Genomic DNA, 16,409 nt, shown 5'->3' on the forward strand with positions numbered 1-16,409 from the left:
TTTTAAGTCTGTTTTTATTTTTGATGGGAGAAGAATGGGATGGGTCTAGACGGCCGTGTGAACGCAGCCTAAGTTGTATACAGTGGTTTCTGTGAGTATTGTCTCACGAGCCGAGCTGAATGCATTGCGACGTGTGAGCGCTTAGTGTGTTCACTTTAATAAATTGTTATTTCTGCAGATCCTTTCTAAGCCCTGCTGAAGTCTGTCTACAGCCTGAGCTAAGGAGATTTCCAGGGAAAAATAAGATCAGTGTTTCCCAACCAGAATGCCTGCAGGTTTTGCAAAACTACAACTCCCACCATGCCCGGACAGCCATAGGCTGTCCAGGCATGGTGGGAGTTGTAGTTTTGCAACACCTGGAGGCACCCCGGTTGGGAAACTCTGTTCTACGTACTGAATATCAAGGAAAAACAAACTCACAAGAATCCCAAGAGTGACCCCTGGAGGCACGAACACTTATTTGGAATGTCATTTATAGACACAGGAGGACTTGTACCTAGTATCAACGCTTCATGTGTCACTCGTGTTGCACATCTTACTTAGAGCTGCGGCAGAATACTTCTCTAATCAGGAGAACATCCAAAATCACCATTAGGGTACGTTCCGACGAGCGGATCCCCATCGTATTTTAAGCAGCGGATCCGCAGCTGAAGGACCACTGCATGATGCCTTTACATGTGCCTGCTATGAGCAGACACACTGAAGCGATGTGAGAGTTGCCGCGCATGCGCGGTGTACTCGCACACATCGTTGCCGCTCGTCTGAACTCTAGTGGAAAACATTGTTTTTTTTAAATCAACTGGTGCCAGAAAGTTAAACAGATTTGTAAATTACTTCTATTAAAAAATCTGAATCCTTCCAGTACTTATTAGCTGCTGAATACTACAGAGGAAATTATTTTATTTTTGGAGCACAGTGCTCTCTGCTGACATCACGAGCACAGTGTTCTCTGCTGATATTTCTGTCCATTTTAGGAACTGTCCAGAGCAGTTTTCTATGGGGATTTTCTCCTACTCTGGACAGTTCTTAAAATGGACAGAGATGTCAGCAGAGAGCACTGTGCTCGTGATTCAGCAGAGAGCTCTGTGTTCCAAAAAGAAAATAATTTCCTCTGTACTATTCAGAAGCTAATAAGTACTGGGAGGATTAAGATTTTTTAATAGAAACAATTTACAAATCTGTTTAACTTTCTGGCACCAGTTGATTTAAAAAGAAAAAGTTTTCCACCGGAGTACCCCTTTAAAGGGATACTCAGGCAGGAAAAACATTTTTTTTAAACAAACTGGTGCCAGAAAATTCTACAGATTTGTACATTTCTTCTATTTAACCCCTTAAGAACATAGAGTTTTTCCGTTTTTGCACTTTCATGTTTTCCTCCTTACCTTTATAAAATCATAACCCTTTCAATTTTGCACCTAAAAATCCATATGATGGCTTATTTTTTGCGCCACCAATTCTACTTTGCAGTGACATCAGTTATTTTACCCAAAAATCTACATCGAAACCAAAAAAAAAATTCCATTTTGTGACTTTTGGGGGCTTCCGTTTCTATGCAGTAAATTTTTTGGTATAAATGACACCTCTTTATTCTGTAGGTCCATTCGGTTAAAATGATCCCCTACTTATATAGGTTTGATTTTGTTGTACTTTTGGAAAAAATCATAACTACATGCAGGAAAATTAATACGTTTAAAATGTCCTCTTCTGACCCCTATAACTTTTTTATTTTTCTGCATACAGTGCAGTATGAGGGCTAATTTTTTGCACCGTAATCTGAAGTTTTTATCAGTGCCCTTTTTGTTTTGATCTGACTTTTTGATCGCCTTTTATAAAAAAAATTTATGGTATAAAAAGTGACCAAAAATACACTATTTTGGACTTTGGAATTTCACATATGTTTATTTTATTTACACAGTTTTTTTTTTATGGGAAAAGGGGGTGATTCAAACTTTTATGAGAGAAGGGGTTAAATCATCTTTTACTTTTTACTTACACTGATCTCTTACACTATAACTATAACATGCATTATACTGATCTCTTACACTTTTCAATGCTATGCCATTGCATAGCATTGATCAGTGTTATCACCACTTGACTGCTCCTGCTTGGATCTCAGGCACGGAGCAGTGATTCAGCGATCGGACGCTGAGGAGGCAAGTAAGGGACCCTCCTCGTGCTTTCACCGCAGTGGTCCCGATCAGCCCGACTGAGCTGCCGGGAAGCTTTCACTTTCACTTTAGACGCGGAGTTCAATGAACGGCAATGTCCGGCATTAGCCACGGGTCCTGGCTGCTAATAGCTCCTGAGCTTGGTTCATAATACTGACGTGCCGCAGCGCCATTTATAAACAGCGTTTTGTGGCAAGGGGTTAAAGCAGATATGTCATCCTAAAAAACTTATCCTGAAAAACTTATCACCTATCCGAGTTACCCTGGCTCTCCCCGGGAATGCAGCGTCACAACTCCCGTCCGAAGTGGGGGCCGCCACGCCGGGCTGGGGTCGTGACGCTGCATTCCCGAGGATAGCAGGGGCCCTGTACACAAGATCCCGGGGGGTCCCAGCGGTTGGATCCCCCCGCAATCTAAAACTTATTCCCTATCTGCAGGACAGGGGATAAGTTTTTTAGTTTCAGACTTCTCCCTTAAAAGTCTTAATCCTTCCAGTACTTATCAGCTGCTGTATGCTCCAGAGGAAGTTGTGTAGTTCTTTCCAGTCTGACAACAATGCTCTCTGCTGACACCTTTTATCTGTGTCAGGAACTGCAAACCTATCCTGCTCTGGAAAGTTCCTGACACAGACAGAGGTGGCAGCAGAGAGCACTGTAGTCAGACTGGAAAGAACTATACAACTTCCTGTAAAGCATACAGCAGCTAATAAGTACTGGAAGGGTTAAGATTATTACATTGAAGTAATTTACATATCTGTATAACTTTCTGGCACCAGTTGATTTGAAAACATATTTTTTCTCTCTGGAGTGTCCCTTTAAGCATAAACCTTTCCAGATAATATGACCCTCAGGCTAGGATTCCACTTGGGTTTTTTTTCTGGCAGTTTTTGAGCCAAAGCCAGAAGTGTATTTAAAAGGAATGGGAAATATAAAGGAAGGACTTACACTTCTCCTCCCTTTTGGATCCACTTCTGACTTTGGCTCAAAAACTGCAGTTGCAGTTTTCCAAAAACTGCAAGAAAAAAAAACCAAGTGGAATCCAACCTCACAGGGTTCACCAACACTGAACTACACAGAGGTAGAGATCTTTGCCATGGGACCATGGAGAGTTGAAACAAACTACTTCACAGAGGACAATGCACTTTTTGGGGGTCATGGATTCCTCTGTCAAGCTGTCTATTCATACTTCTCCTTTCTTGTATAGTTTTATAACCAAAATATATGATTCCTGTTGATTTTATTTCCATCAAATGTGGCAAACAGTGGACTGAAAACTGAAATCTAAATTTTGTTTTCTAGCATATCCCATTCCACACCAGATATTTCAGACTTTTAAAACTCCTCTGGGTGGGGCAAAAAATAAAGAAGCCTATAGGCACTTGCCAGGAAATCACAGACTTGCCAGGACCTGCAAATGTTAGTTTCGAGACCTTGAGAGAATGATGCACAACTGGTAGTGTGGTGACCCGGTACAGAACATACTACTCTGCCTATCCTGTCAGGTAGATGTTGTTCTTAGGTGTCTGTTTCGGCCCACAGCTCCAGGGAACTTGTTATTTAATGTTGTGTTTATTGTTCTATGTTTTATGCCAATGTATGCTGTTCATCTTGTATAAATGATACTGTGTCTTTGAGAGAAAGGTTGCACAGGTGTCATGTGAGAACTGTGGTCATTTCGGTTCTCCGGCGCTAAGCTTCCTGGTCTGTCTAGACAAGGAGGAGTCAGTCTAGTCCTGAGCGAGGAGAAGAAAGGAGAGTCAGTGTGGTGTTGTATGAAGAAGAAGTCAGCGTAGAATCCAAGTCAGTGGAGTCTGAGGAGACGTCAAGTGTTAAGCAAACGTCAAGCAACTACACCAAAACGCAAGCATCGTGCAGTCCAGGTCAAGTCAGTCAAAGTCCAAGTTGTGTGGAGAAGTGCCTGAGAGCTGAAAGGGCCCCATAACACAAGTCAAGGATAGAGAGAGTGAAGTTCTTCTGGGCACCTTAGTCCGAGAGTCCAAGTCCATCCCTGGCGGTAAGCAATTCTGTGGATGCATCATGAAGTCCTACAAGTTTGTGTCTCCAAAGTCAGCATAAAGTCAAATTAAGTTGTAACAGCTGCACTATAACTACAAGTCCCAGAGTGTCCAGAGATCTAAAGTAACATTTCCAACTTTACCCAATGATTGCAATTCTAAAATTTGCCATTATATTGCATGGACTGTAACATGTAGTTTCTACATCTATGGTTTTTATTGCCCCAGCGCTTGGCCTAGTATGCTGTCTTGGAGTGTGGAGGTTAATGTGGTTGCCCAGTACCAGAGTTGTACTCCTGTACCCCTGCTACCCTGTCAGGCAGCCTCCCTGCAGTGTCCCCTGGGCCCCCTGCACCTGTTCCCCTTGTACAGTTATTGTTATGCTATGTAGTGTATATAAAATGTTGTAGCTTTAAGAACAGTTGTCATGTGGTTAATCATCTGTCATGTGATTGTAACCCAGTGAGGTGTCAGTGACCATGTGACCAAAGGGTGACCTATGGGACCTCACCAGAGTCTCCCCTATATAAGCCCTTGGAGGAGTCTCTTCTCTCTCTTTGGAGGCTAAGTCTTTTCTGAACCACAGTGCAGTCAAGTCCAAGGTGCGTGTCTGGAGTCTAGAGGAGGCCTAAGGTCTGTCAAACAGCCACAAGTCTACAAGTCCACTACCCCCAGGTCCCAGTCAGAGCCTGGTAATGTACAAACGGGGTATAGATAGTCTTACCCAAAGTCAACCTGTCTTCAGTCAGCGTGGCCTGCCTCAAAATCGTCCCAGTCCACTACAAGTCCCAGCAAGCCCTAAGGTCTCTGAAGTCACTGGTTACCTCCATGGGCCTGGCTGAACTGTATAGACTATTCCACCTGTCTAATTCAGTAAAGCTACCGTTGTCCGTAACTTGGTGTCAGAGTCATTATTACCCCTGTGCCGAGCCCAGGATCCAGCGGTATACCTTCGGGTGGTATTGAAGATAAACCACGCCCTGGCGTCACGAATACAAGGGGTTAATGCCATCTGCCCCTAGGGTAATTCCATCTGCCCTGCATCACACCCTCTACCACATTAACACTACCCTGTCATGGCAAATTCTAGCTCCCCATCAGTACATTACACACGTCAACACCCTCTTAGCCACCATAGTAGGAGCCATAGCTCACAGACTTCACCCACACCAACCCTGAATACAAAGCTATAAAATATCTGTGACTCCATGAGCTTCACATTCAGGGAAATGGTGCCTCCCAGATATCTGAGACAAACTAATTCTTTGTTTCTATTTATAGACGTGTGCATCGGGTGGGAAATAGTGGAGAAGCTGGATTTTGCTGATTTTACTTTCTAGATGCACTTACCATTGTTGTATGATGACTGATCTCTTGTTCTGCCAATAATGTCCACCATCACATCACTGTCGCCCTCTCTACCCTGCCATGCTGTTAGCGGAGCCGGCAAGTCTTCCATCACTGGATGGTGTTCCCTTAATGTGAAACAAAAAAGGTGATGCGGATGTTTATGATCATCAAATAAAGTGACTGTTGCTCTAATAGTGCCCATGGATTACCATGGAGATAAGTGTCCGTCCATACACATGAACGTGTGACTTGGCTGAGCATTCCTGTGTTCTGAATGCAGAGGAGGGGTAAGCCGCTGACAGACTCCTCCGGGCACCTGCAATCCAACGTGCCCGATCCTTGGAGAGAAAGTTGGGAGGCTCCAGCTGTTGCAAAACTACAACTCCCGGTATGCCAAGACAGCCAGGCAGGAGTTTCAGTTTTGAAGCAGCTGGAGGCACAAAGGTTGGGAAACACTGCTTTAAGAAGTCACCAGGTCCCACCTCCAGGTCCCACTACAGGTTCATTTAACTTTTTTCTTTTGTATTTGGGGACCTTAAGGGTATGTTCACATGGGTGGAGTTTTTCGCGGCGGAATTTCCACAGTGGAAAATTCACAGCAAGACTTCATTAAAGGGGTACTTCACAGGAAAACATTTTTGTTTTATCAACTGGTGCCAGAAAGTTCAACAGATTTGTAAATTACTTCTATTTAAAAATCTTAACCCTTCCAGTGCTTATCAGCTGCTGTATTCTCCAGAGGAAGTTCTGTCCAGAGCAGGAGCAAATCCCCATAGCAAACCTATCCTGCTCTGGACAGTTCCTAAAATGGACAGAGGTGTCAGCAGAGAGCACTGTGGTCAGACAGAAAAGAAATTCAAAAAGAAATAAACTTCTTGTGGAACATACAGCAGCTGATAAGTACTGGAAGGATTAAGATTTTTTAGTAAAAGTAATTTACAAATCTGTTTAACTTTCTGGAACAAGTTGCTTTTGGGTTTCATGAGCTGTAATCCATAATCATCACAATTATGACAAATCACAGCTTGAACTAATTTGTTTTGCTCTCTCATATATTACCGTATTTATCAGGGTATAACACGCACCCTCATTTTTGCATGGAGATTTGGGTAAAAAAGTTTTTTTACCCAAATATCCTTATTACAATGAGGTTGCGTTTAGGTGCATGTATACCCCGATAAACTCTGGCCCCGCAAAAGCCGCTGCAGTAACTACAGTGACTTCTGCGAGTCCCGCCACCGCCTGATTACCTCCCCATCCCCGACTTTCAAATTTACCTCTCCTGGGGGCGTGCTCCTGCAGGCTCCGGCTGCGTTCTGACGAGTGACGTCACGCTGAGGACATCACTTGTCAGAGCACAGCGACAACACAGGATGCCGCCGGTACCGGAGCCTGCAGGAGCACGTCCCTGGACAGGTACTGTAAATATGAATGCCAGGGATGGGGAGAGAATCGGGCAGCAGGACTCTGGCCCCACAGAAGCCGCTGCAGTTACATGATTTAAAGCGTCCGCTTTAAATCATTGAACCGCATCGGCTTCTGCGGGGCCAGAAAGAGTTAATCGGCATATAACACACCGATAGACTTTAAGCTAAAAATGTTTGCTTAAAAATGCGTGTTATAGGTCAATAAATACGGTAGTTTCACCTTTTAAGTTGCATTACTGAAATAAATGAACTTTGCACGATATTACAATTTTTCGAGTTTCCCCTGTATGTAGATTGGTGGATGGTTTAGAAGCCCTATCTACAGGTATTGCACTGTAAATTACAAAGGGTTTGCCAGGTGGACTCTGCTCTGTAAATTCACTGCCATGTTTGAACATGGCGAAAAATTTTTGGGAGGCTGTATAAAGAAGGTTCCTTGTCTAGTACTCACCCATTCCCTGACATCCCGGTAAGTGTCTGTACGTTTACTTGTCCCCAGTCTGCTGTAGATGACAAACCTGATGGAGACACAGAGTGAGCAGACATTGGTCACACAATATTACTAAATCAGCATATTCTGGCTTATATCCATTGGTCTTCATAACAGTTTATTTTGCTAACAGATTCAGCTTTACAAAGAGGGGTCACTTATTCTGCTCTGCTCTCTGTGCACTCACCCTGACATTCATTAGCATATTAATGAAGGTAGCAGGTCGGACAGATAATATGGAAGAGGCAGGGGAGCTGGGTGAGTCGGCTCCCCACCTTCATTGCACAGAGCTGCTTAATGCAGCAGGGAGATTACATTGCAGTTACTCTGCAAATACTAAACATATTTAAAGAGTACCTCTCATGATTCTGTTAAATTTTACAATCCTCCCAGTTCACTGCCCCCATCATGATAAACCACCCCCTGCCTTTATTTTTTTTATTATTTTTTTAGTTTTCCACCTTGATATTGCTCTGTATTTTCTACTCAGTCTCAGTCAGATTCACAGACTGGGAAGGGGCGTTCCCCAGCAGGCGTGACATCATCTGAAGCCATACAGGGGAGAACTTCCTCCCTCACTCTGCCACACATAGCCCAGAGCAGTTCAGTGTGAGATGAGCTATGATTGGCTAAGGCTACCCACACACCCCTCAGCACTCTAGACTGCATTTCCTGATTTTGGACTTCTGCCAGGCCAGCAGGAGTCCAAAGTCTGTGCAAGTGATGAGGGAAAATGTGCTCTGGACAAGTAGGGAGACACCTAGTGGCAGCTTTTTTAAACACAAATAAAACATAGAAAACTTCATTTTTTTATTTTATTTTTTTAAACAAAGTACATTAGAAATATTATTTATTTACCATACGGAGTTCAATACCAAAAACTAGTTTTATTGACGGTGCCCATTTAAGTAAGTGACCCCTCTACGTAAAGCTTTTCACCTGCACTATAAGGGTGCATTCCCACAGGGCGTATACGCAGCATATTTGACGCTGCGCAAAATTTATGGCAGCAGCGGGAAATACGCTGCGTATTCCTCGCTCTCTATACACACAGGGCTTTCCGGCGGCAGCCCTATGCGTGTAGTGAGTTTTGGAGGCGGGGCCGTGTGCCGGCGTGTCTGTGACGCGCGGCTCCGCCTCCAAAACTCACTGCACACATAGGGCTGCCGCCGGAAAGCCCTGTGTGTATAGAGAGCGAGGAATACGCAGCGTATTTCCCCGCTGCTGCCATAAATTTTGCGCAGCGTCAAATACGCTGCGTATACGCCCTGTGGGAATGCACCCTAACCCAGTAAATTGTGCAGGTGAACAGGGTGACAGATTTTCTTTAAGTAAAATTGACAGTTTTTCAAAACTCCTGCTACAGAAGTCTTTTTCCGTGGCTTTGTATACGGAGAACAGCTTCCTTTGCAGAGGACAATATGGGCTCACAGAGGGACATAGGGACAACCCTTTTCTAGCGTCACATATAAGTCCCCTTGGACGCCAGAGAAGAATTAGAGTGTCTTTGAATAGTAGTTACACACAAAATAATATTCTGCTTTAGATAATCTTTCACCTAGAGCAAAGATTCTGTTCTGACCGGAACGGTCAGAACAGAATCTTTGCTCTAGGTGAAAGATTATCTAAAGCAGAATATTATTTTGCGTGTAACTCCTATTCAAAGACAATCTAATTTTCCGGTCCATCCCTGCTATACGTCTTATTAGTAACCAGCAGCCTTATCTATACGCGGCCTGTAAAGAATGACAATCACCCGCCATTTACCTCGCCAATACCAATATTCTCAGTTCGTATAAACAAACAATTCATTAAATGTGGAAGTTACTTGGCTGGAAACGTTCATTTTTTTCAGTGGCTCCAGGAACGTTCAATATTTAATTCTTTATTCTCTCAGATCTCGGTAGCATTTGACACAATTGATTTCCTGGTTTTCACTGAGTCATCTTTGATTTCACGCCATTGTGTTAGGACGGATTGCTTCCTTCTTTAAAAAGCTTTAATGTTGGATTAGCACAAATTTCTTCAGCTGAAAAACGATAAATCTTCCCAAGCTCCTGTGCTTTATCCATACATTATTCTTTATAATTGTATACTCCAGAGTGCAAAAGTTATAAGGTATTGATGGGCAATAATAGTTGTTTTTGGTAATTCGGTAGCAGGTTATTGGTAGGGAGTTGGGGTGGATGTTGTAGCTCGGGGCCCCAAGCAATTGCTTGGTTTGCCTGTCCTGTTGCGACGGGCCTGGAGTCGGGTGTGTGTCTTGACCTCCGCCGAACCCGCGAGACTGACTCACCGAACCCCTGGGGTTCGATCGAACCCAGGTTAAGAACCACTGGTCTTGATAGTATACAGGGCCTGTGGAGGACTCAAGATCCTGTGTGAGTAATCCTGTCACATGTTATGTTATGCAGTTATATGATTTGTTGCAACATGTACTCCCAGAGAGCACCAGTTTTAACCTATGACCCACAGGTTGACCAATGGGCTATAGTCCAGCCCCCCCCCCCCCCCCACACTATATAAAGGGGTGGCCATCTTTAATTCACTCTGTTTGAGTCAAGTGCTCATGGCAGTAACATCAAAGTCTTTGCTGAAGCAGCTACCAGAGAATCTCAGGACAAGTGTTCAGCATCTGGAGGCCACAAAGATACAACTCTCCAGTACGTCTACAAGTCTATGTCTGCTGTCACTGAAGTTAGTCAAGTCCTGCACATAGTACAAGTCAAGTCTAATTACAAGTCAAATTAATTACAAGTTTTGGTCCAGCAAGCTGCGAGGTCCTCTGGGTACTGGTCACCTCTCTGGGAATTCTGGCTATAGTTTACCGTTTACCCTCAATTGGTTGTGGACTCTTTATTCACTGCTAGCCCGTGGGATAGCGGAGAATCCGAGCGTGTGATGTTCCGGAACCCGAAAACCACACTGGCGTCATGAACACATAGGGGTTAATACAATCTGACCCCCGGTTAATAACATCAGATCCCAACACTCAACACCACTGTGCTCTTCTATCCCAGACATAAAGCTTTGACATTTGTTGACCCCGGAATCAGATTCCTTGTAAGAATCCATTTTCTTTGCCTGTTTAGGATGGGGGTTGCAAAAGGTTCCTATAAGCATGATAGCAGCTGTTTCTATGGTGCATGGAGAGGTATACAATACTTCCTGGTGGCTCAGCGGTTACAGGGCTGGTGCAAGGATTTATTTCAATCCTAGTCGAAAGCTAATTCTGCTGACCCTTGACCCCACCCAATGGCTCTGCCCTTTCTCTGTCCCACCTTACTACTGGGGTGACACACTGTAACAAACCTCCTCCTCATGGGGTGGATGTATGGAGGCACGCGCAATGTCAGGATACTGGACAGACCTGACCTGCCTGTCTGGACTGGGAGGTAAATATGTGGTGTCCCGGTACAGGATCTGGTCCTGTCCCTTTGTCTGGAGTCCCCGCAGCCAGACTTCCTCCATGCTAATGGGCTCTCCCGAAGGGCTAACCCCTAGTCGTCTCTTAATATGTTAATATCTAATGTATATATTTATATATTTAATTAATCTAGAATACCTCTGTATAGAACCTTAGAGGTCACGTGCCTTTAATTTATGTTATGCTATGGCTTAAGGACCTTTGGGTCATGTGATATACCCAGAGTTCCAGAGGTCAGGACTGACAGGTTCTGCTGACCAATGAGCTTTGTCCCTCCCCCTTAGTATATAAGGGGCGGCTTCCACTAGATTCTCTCTCTTGGCTCCTACCTCTTGGTTCCGGACTATCAGAGAAAGCACAACTCATATCTCATCATCAATTCAAGCTAGGCCTGAAGCCTTATCTTCCGAAGCCACTAAACCGTGAGTTATCCAGCTCAAAACTACTAAAATCCTGTGTGACTACTGCAACTCAATTATCTTCAAATCAGTAGCACAGTGGCTAGCAAATCAAAGCTCATTATTCTTAGAAGTCCCAGCAAACCTGTGAGGAACCTGAACTACGGTCCTCTATACAAAGACTGTTTTGTTATCTGCATTTGCATTAAAATATACAGTAAAGTTTCTTCAAGTTTATTTCAGAAAATCTGCTGTGGACATTCCGTTATTTCTCCCTGCCATTTGTGGGACGGTTGGCAGTAGGACTATTACATTGAGGAAAACCTCACTCTGGCGTCATGATAATTAAGGGTTAAATACCAACATACCCTGCACTATTACCTGCACCACCCAGTCACCACATATATATAGGAAGGACTTCAATAGAAACGCCGGCTCAATGTGGCGCAGGACACACTTGATGCCCCGCCAAAGTAAAACATTAAACTTTGAATCCCAAGACACAACGTATTTCACTGTGCTCTCGCAGCTTCTTCAGGCATGACAAGGAAAGGTAAGGGGCTTGTTTATGAAGGTGAAGGTTAACCCCTTCATCGCCGCAATGGAGCAGGGCAACCTATTAATAATACATTATACAGACCTTAAAGGGGTACTCCGCTGTTCAGCGTTTGGGACAAACTGTTCCGAATGCTGGAGCCGGCGCCAGGAGCTCGTGACGTCATAGCCCCGCCCCCTCATGACGTCACGTCCTGTTCCCTCAATGCAAGTCTATGAGAGGGGGCGTGACGGCTGCCATAGACTTGCCTTGAGGGGGCAGAGCGTGACGTCACAAGTTCCCTGCTTCGGCTCCAACGTTCCAGTTTGTTCCAAACGCTGAGCAGCGGAGTACCCCTTTAAAGATATATATTGCGTTGACAAGAAAAACATATCAAATGTAAAACAACCATCTCAATAAATGCATCAAATCCATTATAAAATCATACATACAGTATGTATGAATACAATAAAAAATGTATATATTTTTTAAAATAACAATAAAGACATAAAATTCATAATTATATGTTGTGCAAAGACAATTTATAAATGGCCTGGGAGGTGGCAGACTATTATGGTACCGGGGGGGGGGGGGGGGGTTGTTTGTGATGGGGGTGCTGTCTGGACGGGTGCTTCGGATGAGCTGCTGGTGCTTTGGATGCTGCTGGCTATTAAGTTTCTTGCAGCGGCCAGAGCAGTGCCCCCACCAATAGGGCGCTCTAGGCGGTTGCCTATTTTGCCTATGGGCAGAACCGGCCCTGAGCGGTTAGCACTGTTGCCATGCAGAGCTGGGGTCCTGGTTTCAAATCCTACCAAGGACAACATACTGTATGTTCTCTCCATGTTTGCATGGGTTTCGGAACCTTTGTGTGCTATATAAATAAATAATTATTATTCATAACTACAAATAAAGTAACCAGAATATATCCCTGGATGGACAACCTATCTAAAGGAGTTACCCACCTCCTGTGCACATAAACTGTAATATAGGGTTAGAAATCCAGTTTAAATTCACTGGATGCATGAACCTTTATATCATCCTGGTTAAAAACATTTAAGGATTTTGCTGCTATTTCTGTAAAGAATCCTTTCTTTGCTGACATTGAAACTTTCTTGTCAATTTTGTTTCCTTTCTATGCAGAGATAAATAAACAGATGGCTGTATTGACCAGAGATATTGTCACAAATGTCATTTATAGATGGTAGACACCACTCCCCACTCAAGCGCCATCCCCTTTATCCTCCCGCTGGGTGCGCTTTACTGCAACATAACTGGCAATGTCCAGTATTTCAAGTCAAAATGGCATCTGGACATCATTGAATCCTTTTAAAGGGGTACTCCCATGGAAAAAAAAAAAATTAAATCCACTGGTGCCAGAAAGTTAAACAGATTTGTAAATTACTTCTATTAAAAAATCTTAATCCTTCCAATACATTTTATGGGCTGTATACTACAGCGGAAATGCTTTTCTTTTTGGATTTCTCTGATGTCATGACCACAGTGCTCTCTGCTGACATCTCTGTCCATTTTAGGAACTGTCCAGAGCAGCATATGTTTGCTATGGGGATTTTCTCCTACTCTGGTCAGTTCCAAAAATGGACAGCAGAGGTCAGCAGAGAGCACTGTGGTCGTGACATCAGAGAAATCCAAAAAGAAAAACATTTCTTCTGTAGTATATAGCCCTCAAAAAGTACTGGAAGGATTAAGATTTTTTAATAGAAGTGATTTACAAATCTGTTTAACTTTCTGGCACCAGTTGATTAAAAAAGAAAAGTTTTCCATGGGAGTACCCCTTTAACCATCACACTGTCTTCCTGGCCTCTGGTTCCTGCTCCTGTCTTCCTAATCACAGCCTTCTCCTGGATTGTTCCTTGCCTTGTACTCCTGGTACTGACCAAGGCTTCTCCAGGATTCTGCCCTGCATCGCTTTGGTTCCTGACCTGTCTATTCCTGAACTTTGCCTTTGTCATGCTCCCTGGTTTTGTGTTTCTGTTTCTGACATCTAGACTGGTTCTGACTGTGGGTTGATCTTTGAGTTGAGCTCCTGGCCATCAATCAAAGTTGAATTAAAAGGTTAGGGACCTATGCCTTAGGCTCTTCAGCCCAGTATAGCCAGAGCAAAACCAGTTGCAGCCGTAAGGATCTACTTTCCAAGTCACGAGACGTAACAGGTATTTCCACAAACAGGAAAAAAAATGGGGGTAATCCAGAAAAGGTTTAATGGAGGACAGGAAAGGTATAATGGAGGAGAGGAGAGGTATACTGGAGGAGAGGAATGGTATAATGGAGGAAAGGTATAATGGAGGAGAGGAAAGGTATACTGGAGGACAGGAGAGGTATAATGGAAGACAGGAGAGGTATAATGGAGGAGAGGAAAGGTATAATGGAGGAGAGGAGAGGTATAATGGAGGAAAGGAAAAGTATAATGGAGGAGAGGAGAGGTATAATGGAGGAGAGGAGAGGTATAATGGAGGACAGGAGAGGTATAATGGAGGACAGGAGAGGTATAATGGAGGAGAGGAAAGGTATAATGGAGGAGAGGAAAGGTATAATGGAGGAGAGGAGAGGTATAATGGAGGAAAGGAAAAGTATAATGGAGGAGAGGAGAGGTATAATGGAGGACAGGAGAGGTATAATGGAGGAGAGGAAAGGTATAATGGGGGACAGGAGAGGCATAATGGAGGAGAGGAAAGGTATAATGGAGGAGAGGAAAGGTATAATGGAGGAGAGGAAAGGTATAATGGAGGAGAGGAAAGGTATAATGGAGGACAGGAGAGGTATACTGGAGGAGAGGAGAGGTATAATGGAGGAGAGGAAAGGTATAATGGAGGATAGGAGAGGTATAATGGAGGAGAGGAGAGGTATAATGGAGGAGAGGAGAGGAGAGGTATAATGGAGGACAGGAAAGGAATAATGGAGGAGAGGAGAGGTATAATGGAGAACAAAAAAAGGTATAATGGAGAACAAAAAAAGTATTATGGATGACAGGAAAGGTATAATGGAGGAAAGGAAAGGTATAATGGAGGAGAGGTATAATGGAGGAAAGGAAAGGTATAATGGAGGACAGGATAGGTTAAATGGAGGAGAGGAGAGGTATAATGGAGGACAGGAAAGGTATAATGGAAGAGAGGAGAGGTATAATGGAGGAGAATAAAGGTATAATGGAAGACAGGAGAGGTATAATGGAGGAGCAGAAAGGTATAATGGAGGAGAGGAAAGGTATAATGGAGGAGAGGAGAGGTATAATGGAGGACAGGAAAGGAATAATGGAGGAGAGGAGAGGTATAATGGAGGAGAGGAGAGGTATAATGGAGGAAAGGAAAGGTATAATGGAGGAGAGGAGATGTATAATGGAGGACAGGAGAGGTATAATGGAGGAGAGGAAAGGTATAATGGAGGAGAGGAAATGTATAATGGAGGAGAGGAAAGGTATAATGGAGGACTGAAGAGGTATAATGGAGGAGAGGAAAGGTATAATGGAGGAGAGGAAAGGTATAATGGAGGAGAGGTATAATGAAGGAGAGGAAAGGTATAATGGAGGAGAGGAAAGGTATAATGGAGGACTGAAGAGGTATAATGGAGGAGAGGAAAGGTATAATGGAGGAGAGGTATAATGGAGGAGAGGAGAGGTATAATGGAGGAGAGGCATAATGGAGGAGAGGAAAGGTATAATGGAGGATAGGAGAGGTATAATGGAGGAGAGGAGAGGTATAATGGAGGAGAGGAGAGGTATAATGGAGGACAGGAAAGGAATAATGGAGGAGAGGAGAGGTATAATGGAGAACAAAAAAAGGTATAATGGAGAACAAAAAAAGTATTATGGATGACAGGAAAGGTATAATGGAGGAAAGGAAAGGTATAATGGAGGAGAGGTATAATGGAGGAAAGGAAAGGTATAATGGAGGACAGGATAGGTTAAATGGAGGAGAGGAGAGGTATAATGGAGGACAGGAAAGGTATAATGGAAGAGAGGAGAGGTATAATGGAGGAGAATAAAGGTATAATGGAAGACAGGAGAGGTATAATGGAGGAGCAGAAAGGTATAATGGAGGAGAGGAAAGGTATAATGGAGGAGAGGAGAGGTATAATGGAGGACAGGAAAGGAATAATGGAGGAGAGGAGAGGTATAATGGAGGAGAGGAGAGGTATAATGGAGGAAAGGAAAGGTATAATGGAGGAGAGGAGATGTATAATGGAGGACAGGAGAGGTATAATGGAGGAGAGGAAAGGTATAATGGAGGAGAGGAAATGTATAATGGAGGAGAGGAAAGGTATAATGGAGGACTGAAGAGGTATAATGGAGGAGAGGAAAGGTATAATGGAGGAGAGGAAAGGTATAATGGAGGAGAGGTATAATGAAGGAGAGGAAAGGTATAATGGAGGAGAGGAAAGGTATAATGGAGGACTGAAGAGGTATAATGGAGGAGAGGAAAGGTATAATGGAGGAGAGGTATAATGGAGGAGAGGAGAGGTATAATGGAGGAGAGGCATAATGGAGGAGAGGAAAGGTATAATGGAGGACTGAAGAGGTATAATGGAGGAGAGGAAAGGTATAATGGAGGACAGGGGGGTTAGAATGGAGGAGAGGAAATGTATAATG

The 16,409-nt window shown here is 43.7% G+C and overlaps 1 protein-coding gene across 5 annotated transcripts in view; it reads right to left on the reverse strand.

The window, feature by feature from the left end:
- The window catches only part of LOC130274414 (uncharacterized), a 245,551-nt gene that overhangs the window by 3,332 nt on the left and 225,810 nt on the right, over positions 1-16,409 (reverse strand). For all 5 annotated transcript variants that reach the window (XM_056522734.1, XM_056522733.1, XM_056522735.1 and 2 more), the window contains exons 20-21: positions 7,411-7,477; positions 5,533-5,657 (exon numbers count right to left, since the gene is read on the reverse strand). In XM_056522734.1, the coding sequence (XP_056378709.1) occupies positions 5,533-5,657; positions 7,411-7,477 (192 nt within the window). The remainder of the gene's footprint in view (positions 1-5,532; positions 5,658-7,410; positions 7,478-16,409) is intronic.

Source organism: Hyla sarda, chromosome 5 (assembly GCF_029499605.1).
Source record: "Hyla sarda isolate aHylSar1 chromosome 5, aHylSar1.hap1, whole genome shotgun sequence".
NCBI classification, from domain to species: domain Eukaryota; kingdom Metazoa; phylum Chordata; class Amphibia; order Anura; family Hylidae; genus Hyla; species Hyla sarda.